Source organism: Mauremys reevesii, linkage group 13 (genome assembly GCF_016161935.1).
Source record: "Mauremys reevesii isolate NIE-2019 linkage group 13, ASM1616193v1, whole genome shotgun sequence".
Taxonomy (NCBI): domain Eukaryota; kingdom Metazoa; phylum Chordata; order Testudines; family Geoemydidae; genus Mauremys; species Mauremys reevesii.
In genome coordinates, this window is record NC_052635.1 from 16,879,006 (window position 1) to 16,890,314 (window position 11,309).

At 51.1% G+C, this 11,309-nt stretch overlaps 1 protein-coding gene across 1 annotated transcript; it reads right to left on the reverse strand.

The window, feature by feature from the left end:
• Positions 1 to 3,189: 3,189 nt before the first annotated feature.
• On the reverse strand, positions 3,190 to 7,934 carry LOC120380160 (olfactory receptor 11A1-like). Its single transcript, XM_039497649.1, has 5 exons — positions 7,845 to 7,934; positions 7,244 to 7,423; positions 6,456 to 6,548; positions 5,483 to 5,505; positions 3,190 to 4,159 (listed from the first exon to the last, which is right to left on the reverse strand). Exons 1-5 carry the CDS (start codon positions 7,932 to 7,934, stop codon positions 3,190 to 3,192), a joined length of 1,356 nt encoding a protein of 451 aa, XP_039353583.1.
• Between the last annotated feature and the right edge of the window lie 3,375 nt (positions 7,935 to 11,309).

Sequence of the window (11,309 nt, forward strand, 5' to 3'; positions counted from 1 at the left end):
AGCAGCGTTCCATGGTGGTCAGCACCTCCGTGAATGCCACAAGCAATCGTGTGTCGTAGCTACTATGTGTGGCAAGATCAATATCGTGCACCTTGTCATTCCATATAGCTAAGGGTGGCATAAAATCCCTCCTTTACCTGTAAAGGGTTAAGAAGCTCAGATAACCTAGTTGGCATCTGACCAAAAGGACCAATAAGGGGAGAAGATGCTTTCAGATCTGTGCGGGAAGGTTGGTTTTTTTGGTCTCTTTGTGTATTCTCTCCAGGTCAGCGAGGAACCAGGGCAGGGAAAATACATCTCCCTAAGCCATAGTTGAACTAAGCATCCAATATTACAGAAATAGTAAGTAATAGCAAGGAAATGTGTTAGATTATCTTTTGGTTTAGCTTGTGAATTTTCCCTGTGCTAAGAGGGAGGTTTATCCCTGTTTTTGTGACTGTAAAGTTTTGCCTAGAGGGGAAATCCTCTGTGTTTTTTAATCTCATTACCCTATAAATTACCTTCCATCCTGATTTTACAGAAGTGCTTCTTTTACTTTTTCTTTATAATAAAGTTCTGTTTCTTAAGAATCTGTTTTTAGTGTCCTAAAAACCCAAGAGTCTGGTCTGTGCTCACCTTGGTTACTCTCAAACCTCCCCAGGAATGGGGGTGAAGGGGCTTTGGGAGATATTTAGCGGAAACAGGAACTCCAAGTGGTTCTTTTCCTGAATCTTTGTCTAACTCACTTGGTGGTGGCAGCAGTACTCATCCAAGGATAAGGAAGGACTTGTGCCTTGAGGAAGTTTTTAACCTAAGCTGGTAGAAATAAGCTTAGGGGGTCTTTCATGCGGGTCTCCACATTTCTACCCCAAAGTGGGGAGGGAACCTGACACACCTTTTGCCTTTGTAGTTTAAGGAATAACTCCACTGCCACTCATGATGTGTTGGTCAGAGCAAGCAGCGTACTGACCATGCTGGTCAACAGTTCGGGATCCATCCCTGCAGCCTGAAGAGGCAAGGCGCACAGTACACAAACCATTGAAAGATGGCACCAAATGCAGACGGAAGCACAGGGATTTCTGGGATGCAAAGCAATGCATCATGGGGCTTTGGGACTGCACCCAGGATGCCCCAGGACCCCCTCCGCCTTCCCACAAGTCTTAGCGGCAGAAGAGAAAGAGGTGCTCTGTGGGATAGCTGCCCAGAGTGCACCACTCCAAATACCGCTGCAACTGCCGTAAGTGTGAACACGCTATTGTGCAGGCAGCTGACAGTGTGAACACACAACAGTGGTTTCCCTTCAGCGCTCTCTGAGCAGCGTTGCAACTGTCGGTGCTGTAACTTTGCCAGTGTAGACGTGCCCTAAGAGATGATACAAGCAGGCTGCAGACTCTTAAGGAAGCAGCTGCACTTGCTTACAGCTTGGAATTCCCAGGTGTTCCATTCACAGGCTAAAAATCTCGTTAGCCTGGGTCCAGCACTTCCCCCAGTTCAGTCTTTGTCCCTCAGGTGTTTCCAGGTGTGGTGGTGTAGGGAGAGTGAGGTACCATCATGATGTCATATCCCCCTTTTATATCTTCTTCCTCTTCCTCTTCCTACTTTCCGGAAAGCTCTTTTGCTGTGACCTGGGTCAAATGGTTCCCAATGTATAGTGCTAGTTCAATAAACCCACTTCTTAAAACCTCCTACACCTCCACCCCCACCAGCCTCAAACCACTTCCACCCCCCAAACCTCCCTCTGTCTTCACCCCAGCCCCACCCCCCACTGCCCCACAACCCTTACTCCCCCTGGGCCCTTCTGCAGCCCCCAATACCCAGGTCCATCTACCCTACACATCAGCCTAAATACCCCAACTCCTGGCTGCAACAACTCCCCTCTCCCTTCTTCAGCTGCTCCTGTCCCTGGGGCTCACCACGGAACTCCCCACAGGGCTCTTCACCTCTTTACCCTGGCACCAGCATCCCACCTTCACCGTGTGCTGGGCTGGGGAACTTTCCCCTCCCTAGTCCTCCCCTTGCTTTTCCCATTGGGGTAGTCAGGTGGCTCAGCCTCCCTCCCCAGCCACTCAGAGGAGCCACCACAGCAAATCTGTGAGTGATGAGAGCTAGCAGCCCCAGAGGACACTGCTGTGGGGTGAGCAGGGAGCAGGCTGGCTCGCCAACCCCCTTTCCCCTCGCTGGGGCATCATCTCCGCACCAGGCCAGGGTAGAGACAGCGAGAGCACAGCCTGGCAGTTCTACTGAGCTCCCCCAAAGGAGATCTTCACACACCCCGCCCCCCCACCCCCCGCAGGGCACTGGCTCTAAGGGAGCAATCCTGGCTGGCTTGCTCTGGCCTCTGTTGAGCAGGAGATCAGACTAAAATGACCAGAATGGACTTTTTTCACCTTAAAAGCTATGAATCTCCCAGCTTCTCTCCCCTCAGGAAGAATGGGTTAACAGGGAAGCATGACTCTTGCAGGGTGGAGAGAAGGGGGGCGGGGGTGAGTCCAGGGACCCCTCTCTCTCTCCTGTCTCCTGCTCAGCTGAATAGAAAAGAGCACAGTGAAAACCACAGTGATCTCCTTGGGGCACAGACCATTCCTCTCCCCTCTCTGGAAACAGCCCAGGACTGAGCAGTGCACCTACACGCTAGTAATAAACCATAAACCTTAAACCTTGGCAGGGAGTCTACAGTGCGACAGAGATGGGGCTTGTTAAGAACCCCACATACAGAGCTGAACAAAGGAAGGCAGCCTGCAGTGTGCAACAGCAACTCGTATTGGTCCTACAAAGCCCATGAACAACAATACAGATTCTTGAGCACCAGCCCCCAGCTCCCGGTCTGTTCACTTACTATTTATCAGAGCTGGTGACAACTTTTCAGTAACAGCAAATTCCATGAGAACACTGAATTTTGATTAAACAGTTTTTTCATGGAAAATGTCTCCTATTATTTTTTTTTGCCAGAAAACTGAAAACACTGCAGCCAATTATTTTTCCAGTTTCCAGCTGAACGTTTTTAAATTCCTCCTGCCAAAAAACAAGACGTTTTCATTTTCCACGTTTTCTGCCAGCCCCTCCCCACCAAATATATTTTCAACTATCTCTATTCTTTATAAATATGTATATGCACAAATATGTCGTTCATACAGCACTTTTGTATCGGGGCCACTTGGCACTGCTGCTTTGACAACAGAAACCTAATGGATTGAGACTCATTTCATTCAACTAGTTTGGATTCTTTGTAAGGGTCACAGCTCTCCTGACAGCGTTTCTCAGGGCCTCCTTGACCTCTCTGTTTCTCAGGCTGTAGATGAGTGGATTGGCCAGGGGAGTCAGGACTGTGTAGCAGACAGAGAACACTTTGTTCAGGGCTCTCAGGGTGCCGGATTTCGGCAGCATGTAGACAATCATGATGGTCCCATAGAAAAGTACCACCACAATGAGGTGAGAGGAGCAGGTGGAAAAGGCCTTTTGCCTCCCGGTGGTGGACGGGATTCGCAGGATGGTTGCAATGATACAAATGTACGATATCAGGGTTAATAGAAAAGGGGAAACTGCATCTAGGAAGGAAAATATATAAATAACCGGTGTGATCTGGCTGGTGTCCCTGCAGGAGAGTTGAATCAATGAGGTGAAATCACAAAAGAAATGGTCCATTTCATTGGGACCACAGAAAATTGGCTGTGATATAACACATGTGACTATTGTACAAATTAGAAATCCACTAATCCAAGACCCAGCTGCTAGCTGGAGGCACAGCCTTCCATTCATAAGGGCTCCATAGTGCAGCGGTTTGCATATGGCTAAATACCGATCATAAGACATCACTGTCAGGAGATAACACTCTGTAGTTACCAGAGAACCAAATAAAACCAATTGTGTGATGCAGCTGGGAACAGAAATGGTTCTGTCCCCAGTCAGGAGACTGGCCAGCACCCTGGGCAGGATGGTGGAGCTGTAGCAGGTCTCCAGAAAGGACAAGTTCCCCAGGAAGAAGTACATGGGACTGTGAAGGTGCTGATCAGCCACAACTAGCGCTATGATGAGGATGTTCCCAGCCATGGTTACTATGTAGATCACTAGAAACAGCAGGAAGAGAAGGGTCTGCAGCTCGGGGAGATCCCCAAATCCCAGGAGGATGAATTCCGTGACAGACGTTTGATTTCCCCCTCCTCCTTTCTCCATGAGCTGAATCCTGTGACAGTGAAAAATGAGCTTTATAAGGCTGTCTATAACCTGCTTTGAGGAGGCCGTGTCTGGCCACCGGTCTGGGGGGTTCTGCATTTCAATTTAATTTTAAATGAAGCTTCTTAAACATTTTAAAAACCTTATTTACTTTACATACAACAATAGTTTATTATATATTATAGAATTAGAGAAAGAGACTTTCTACAAACATTAAAATGTATTGCTGGCACGTGAAACCTTAAATTAAAGTGAATAAATGAAGACTCGGCACAGCACTTCAGAAAGGCTGCCAACCCCTGGTTTATATTCTCTCACACCAGAGAAACTGCTTCACGAGCTGGAGACTCCACCACTTCCCTTGGTGGTTTGTTCCTAACAATAATCCCCCACATTGGCAACAGACTGCGCCTTATTTCCCATTGACGTGTGTCTGGGTTTAGCACCCAGCCCTTGCTCTAACTGTGCCTGTTCCTGGGCGATGAAAGTTGTTTCTTCCCACGAAGGTGCTGAGACCTCTTCTCAAGTCAATTCTCCTTGACACACCAAACAGCCTCAGCTCTCTCACTGTAGGGTATTTCCTTCAGCCCTCACATCATTTGTGTGGCTTTTTTCTGCACCCTCCAAAATCTTTCCATGTCCATTTTACACTGTGCCCCCAGCCCTGCACACGGTATTCCAGCGTCGGTGGCACCAGGGCTCTCTACAGGGGTGAAACTTCCTCTCTGCTCCTGTTCTCTGCTCCCCTGTTTATACAGCCAAGGACGGCCTCAGCCCACGGCCCTCAGCACTGCATGGGGAGCTGATGGTGGGTTACTTGCCCTCTGTAGCCCCTACCCGTGCTGCAATGGGGGCCAGGGTCACACACAGAAGCTGCCCCCTGGGAAGGGCAAGAGGGAGGTGGCGCCATGGCAGTGCCAGCGATGAGGGAGTGACGCTGACCCACAGCACAGACTGGAAAGTGACTCTTCCCCTGGCTGTAACTAGGGCATAAATCAAACCACCCTTGGGACAGATGCACACACAGACTCCTCTCGTTCATAGTGCAGTAGTGACTGGTCCAGACACACTGAAACTGCTGATAATGAATTACCAGCTATTACTGTTAACTATGAATTACTGCCATGCAGAGGACACTTGGTCCTGGTCTGGGTCTTTTACTTGCCCCCCAAGGCGTGGTCTCAGGGCTTGCGTTCAAAATATCTCTGGTCACGAGGCCCAGGGCCTTCGCAGAGTACTCGGGGCTTCTTCCTGAGACCCTCACTCACACCGGTCTGTCGACCTTAACTTTCATTCTGACACACCAAACCAGAGGTCTTCCTTTATAACCTACCTAGTCACTTCTAGTGACCCTTCCTGGGGAACCAGAACCCAAAGGCATCAGGCATGTCTGGCAGCAAAGTTCGAATAAAGCGTCTGACTCACCCAATCCCGAGCCTATGGACAGTCCTCCACCAGAAACCCACTATAGGGATTTCAAAAGGTCTCTTACCTTTTCGAGAGGCCCGGGGTCTGGTGGGGAACGGTTCATGGTCCTTGGGGTCCCGGGGGTGTTCATCTAATCTGAGTCACGGCACCAAATGATGTGGAAAAATCGATCCACACGCTGTGTTTTTAATCAGATCAGCCTGAGGCCTTTTTATTGATTACAAGTGCACAGGGGAGAACCGTTATGGAAAACGGCCTCCTCCAAGCTGGTTATAGACAGCCTTATAAAGATTAAAACCACAATCTTAATACACAAGTTACATACATCATTTTCTTACTAACTGGTTACAAACATTGCAAGGCTAAAGCTGATTGGAGCAAGAGTAAATTTCTTCCATATTAGGCTTTTCCTGTTATTGCTTATCTGTTCTATGCATGCTGACAGTAAGGGATATGACAAAATTGTTTTTTAGGCGAGGACTGTAACCTACTTTCCACTTCCTCCTCTGTCCCCCCCTCCCTCTTAGCTAGTCTGGCCGGCCCTGGCCACTTGACATGAGGCCTGGGCCTACATGGCCTTGGATAACACTGGATTTTCCCTTACACTCTCAACCACTGAGTGTTGTGTTGTGGCAGTGCCAGGGGATCGGGTCCTTACTACACTGGGTGCTGTGTAACCACTCAACAATTGGTAACAATTCCCACCTGCTAGTCAGCCCGAGGGTGCTGGGTGGAACTGGAGGCAGAGTCTGTGCTGTATCCCAGATGCCACAGGGACCCCTAACTCAGCCCTGCTCAATGCTCTCTCACTGCAGCGGCTTCTGAAAATCCCACTAGGTGCCTAAATACCTTTCAAAATATGATCCAAAGTGACTTACCCAACGTCGCCCAGCAAGGCTGCGGCTGAGCAGAGAAGAGACCCCAGGTCTCCTGTCACAGGCTGAGGGCCTAATCGCCTTGTAACCCACGCTCTGGAGAAAATGAAGGTAGAGCAGTCAGTGCTCGGGCAACGGCTGTGACACAGAACTAGGGAGCGCTGCTTCCTGATCTGTAAGGATTCCAGTCTCTATTCCATGCATTTCTAACGTACCCCCCTTTCCTGGGGGAAGATCAGTAACACCCATAAAATGCTGAGAGCCTATCTGCTCCCACAGAAAGCCACAGAGGAGATGCTCAGCAGGAGAAATGAAATATCTGAGCACTGGACTGGGAAGGTGCATCAGAATCTGCCCCCCAGAAAAGGCTGGAGAGGCAGCTGAGAAACAGTTGAAAATCTGAGAGTCCGTGAGCAAATAATGAGGTGTCCAGACGAGAGAGGGAATAGCCAGTCAGAGGGCGTGAGGGTGCGGGGAGGACAGACAGAGGGATGTGTAAGGGCTGAGATGAGAGCTGGGTCTCCTTTCTGATCCATCAGTGTCTCTAGCTGCAAACCGCAAAACAACCAACTCTGAAGTCCTTCCTCCAGCAGAGCTCCCAGCGTGTGAGGACAATGCCTGAGGGGGTGTCTCAGACCAAGGGCTGCGTAGGCGTAAGGACCTGAAGATCTGCCCCAAGGCTAGTGACACTCACCTTCAATCCTCAGCATGCAGCAGCGTGCTCTCCATGGGCAGGGACTGGGGCTGGTGTCAGTCGGCCTTCATGTCTCAGTCCCTGGGCAGACCCCTGCCTGTGGCTGCTGGGACAGGCGCCTCTCGCTGCCCAGGGTGATTGCTGGCATCGCACAGACCCTTAGTGCCTCCTGCTCTTGGGTCTTGTCGGGTTTATCAGTGAAAGCAGCTGCCCCCTGGGCCTTACCACTGCTGTTGCGATCTCCCTTGGGACTGCTGCCGGCGATGCTCTGGGTTCCCTGCAGAGGGGAATTGATGCTTTGTTACATGTTTTAACAGTGTAACATCATAAGAACGGCCCTATGGGGCCAGACCAACGCTCCATCTAGCTCAGTGTCCTGTCATCCAACAGTGGCCAGTGCCAGGTGCTTCAGAGGGAATGAACAGAACAGGGCGATTGTCGAGTGATCCATCCCCTGTCGTCCAGTCCCAGCTCCTGGCAGTCAGAAGTTCAGGGACACCCAGAGCCTGCGGTTGGGACCCTGACCCTCTTGGCTAATAGCCATTGATAGACCTGTCCTCCATGACCTTATCTCGTCCTTATTTCAACCCTGTTATTCTTTTGGCCTTCACAACATCCCCCGGCAATGAGTTCCACAGATTGACTGTGCGATGTTTGTCCACCTGGGGTCAGACTCCACCTGGTCTCTGCAGCGTTACCCCAAGCAGGTAAAGTTCATGGGACCTGAAAGTTACAGGGGCTGCTCCTTGCTGGTTGCCCAAAGTGGGGAAAACCAACACTTGCTCCATGGTTTTGTGGCTTCCTCTGCTCCAGCGCACAGGCCAGGTGGGTCCGATGCTGCAGTCTAGACACAGTTTGGCAGCTTCACACCGTCCCCAACATGGGCCCTGCTTGGCACCGTCCATCTGGCCCAGAATGGACTGAACTGGGCCCTGTCACCTCTGAAACTGGGAAGAGAAGTCAGATGAACATTTGTTCTGGTGACAATTTTCTGAGCAACTCTGCTTGCTGTACAGTCACTGGGGCCAGCCAGCCGCCCCCGGTGTCCTTCTGAGGTCACTCCCATCACTTCGATTGACACTCGCTTTGGCTGGAGGGAGCTGGCCAGAGGAGGGTGGGGGTGAGAGGCCCTGGCTGGAGGGAGCTGGGCAGAGTATAAAATAAATATTAATTAAAAATCAATTAAAATAATATAAAACATCATTTGAGAGCATAAAATAAAAAAAAATCATGATACTTTTACATTTTAAAAAACCTCGCAAATTGAACCCAAACCTGCTGGGTGAGAGACAATGGGACATGTGCTGCTCTCCTCACACTTCACGGGTGTCTGAGCACCACATGCCCTGCCCCTCAAGGACAGCTCTAGATAGCAGTCTCACCCCGGCCCTGTGGCCACCGCAGCCCCATTATCAATGAACTGTGAGACCCTCCAGGCTAAGGGAGTTAGACACTCAAATCCCATTAAAATCCCAGCCCTATTGAAAGTTAATGGGGGATGTGGGCTCTCAAGGTACCTTGAGACCCCCTCCCATACAGCCTTATTGTCTACATGTGGGTCTGTCCAGACATGCTGGATTGGTTGGGCTGTGTTGAAATTTGACCGGCTGATTTTAACCTGGGTTAATGAACGTGATGAAAGTGTCAATCCAAGTGACGATGGGTTAACCGCAGAATGACACGGGGGTGGCTGGGTAGCTGAACTCAGAGTCTGGCCCCAATATCATCTACAGCAGAGCGGCTCAGATCATTGCCAGTGGAAGCGTTTTCCATCTCACTTCATAGCACCAATTTCAGGGGGGCTGAGGTTCTGCTTTGAGCTTTCAGTTCAGGCCATTCTGAGCCAGCCAGAGGGGGCCAATAAGCCCCATGCCAGGGACAGGGTGGAGCTGCCGCAGGGTGTCTGGATAAAAGTAAACTCCATCACTGTTACCACCAAGCAGCCTCCAGCTCCAGCTCACAAGCAGCTCACTATTAACCTGTGTGGACCGGACATTGAGCAGGGAGCAGCTGTCATCAGAGATGGGGGCGGGAGGATGCTTGAAAGATGTGGACACTCTCTCATACATCAGCAGCTGCTGCCGTGTTCCGGGCGATTCAGTGACAATGTGGGGACGTTATGACATCCAGGTTCTGGCGTAGCTCCAGATCTATAGAGTCGCACTTACACCAACTCTGCTGTACGACCATGAAACCTGGGCTCCGAGGGCAGGCTGAGGAGTGGCGGAGTGATGGGTTTTGATTCTCGTTGTCTCTGTCAGCTGCTCCATAGTAAGTGGCAGGACAAAATCAGCAATGAGAATGTTTGTACCCAAACCCAGAAACTGTCTCCATCAGCACTCGTTCGGTTCTGGCGGCTTTCTTGGTACAGACATATTGTTAGGATGGATGATCAACAAATGCCGAAGGGGGTTTACCAAGCAATGCCGCTGTATGGTCGGCAGTCACATGGTCACTGAAAGCTTTGATGGCATGATAAGCTCTCCAGTGATAGACATAGACTGAACCTCCAGCCAGATGTCAGGGCCTAGCTAGGGTTGGATCCGGGCAGCCAGAGCACATCAGGGCCTAGCTAGGGATGGATCCGGGCGGCCAGAGCACGTCAGGGCCTAGCTAGGGTTGGATCCAGGCAGCCAGAGCACGTCAGGGCCTAGCTAGGGATGGATCCGGGCGGCCAGAGAACATCAGGGCCTAGCTAGGGATGGATCCAGGCAGCCAGAGCACGTCAGGGCCTAGCTAGGGATGGATCCGGGCGGCCAGAGAACATCAGGGCCTAGCTAGAGATGGAGCTGGGTGGCGCTCAATGTGCAAGGAATCTGCATGCCCCCTATGGGATTGTTGCCCTGATGCTCAAGTTGGTGGCTGGCTGACAGTATTTCTAGCTACACCAAGGCTGGGTTACCTTTGGGAATTGCCACCCTTCTCGGTGCCCAGTTGTCTCACCTGTGAAATGGGGATGAGGACACTTGCCACCCTTTGCCACGTGCTTTGAGATCCACGGCTGGAAACTGGTATGTAGGAGTTCAATCTGATCATTAAAGGGATTGAAGCTAATTCCCCCTTCTCTTGGGCCCTTCATGCACATACAGCACATGGGAACAGAGGAGCTTTCCTTGGGGATTAGGATGCCAACTGCACCCGCTTTGCTGTAACACTGTTTTAACAAGTAACTCTGCATCAGCTCCCCTCTGCCGGGAACCCAGAGCATCACCGGCAGCAGTCCCAAGCAAGATCTCAACAGCAGCAGAAGGCCCTGGGGGCAGCTGCTTTCATTGATAAACCCAGCAAAAAGCCAGAGCAGAAGGTACTAAGGGTCTGTGTGATGCCAGCAATCACCCTGGCAGCAAGAGGCGCCCGTCCCAGCTAGGGTGACCAGATGTCCCGATTTTATAGGGACAGTCCCAATTTTGGGGTCTTTTTCTTATATAGGCTCCTATTATACCCCATCCCTGTCCCAATTTTTCACATTTGCTGTCTGGTCACTCTAGTCCCAGCAGCCACAGGCAGGGGTCTGCCCAGGGACTGAGACACGAAGGCCGACTGACACCAGCCCCAGTCCCTGGCCATGGAGAGCACGCTGCTGCATGCTGAGGATTGAAGGTGAGTGTCACTAGCCTCGGGGCAGATCTTCAGGTCCTTACGCCTATGCAGCCCTTGGTCTGAGACACCCTCTCGGGCAGTGTCCTCACACGCTGGGAGCTCTGCTAGAGGAAGGACTTCAGAGTGGGTTGCTTTGTAGTTTGCAGCTACAGACACTGATGGATCAGAAGGGAGACTCACATCTCATGTCAGCCCTTATATATCCTTCTGTCTGTCCTCCCCGCACCCTCATGCCCTCTGGCTGGCTATTCCCTCTCTGTCTCCCTGGCAGCTTGTTGTTTGCTCATGGACTCTGCACCTTGGGTTCTCAGCTGCATCTCCAGCCTTTTCTGGGGGGCAGATTCCAATACACCTTCCTGGCCCACAGCTGAGATGCTTCGTGAGTGCCTCCTCCATGGCTTTCCGTGGGAGCGGAGAGACAATCAGCATTTTGTGGGTGGTACTGAGCTCCCCCCAGGAAAGGGGTGTACGTTAGAAACGCACTGCATGGAGACAAAAATCCTTACAGATCAGGACGCAGTGAGCCATGTCTGTGTCACAGCCTTTTCCCGAGCACTGACTGC

Excerpts from the sequence above, each read along its gene's own strand:
- LOC120380160 (XM_039497649.1), bottom strand. The coding sequence starts at position 7,934 with ATGGAGCAAGTGTTGGTTTTCCCCACTTTGGGCAACCAGCAAGGAGCA. Across the intron at positions 6,549-7,243 it reads GCCTGTCCCAGCAGCCACAG|AGCGTGGGTTACAAGGCGAT; the intron begins GCAGGGGTCTGC and ends CATTTTCTCCAG. Across the intron at positions 4,160-5,482 it reads GGGTCACTAGAAGTGACTAG|GATTCAGCTCATGGAGAAAG; the intron begins GTAGGTTATAAA and ends TCACTGTCACAG.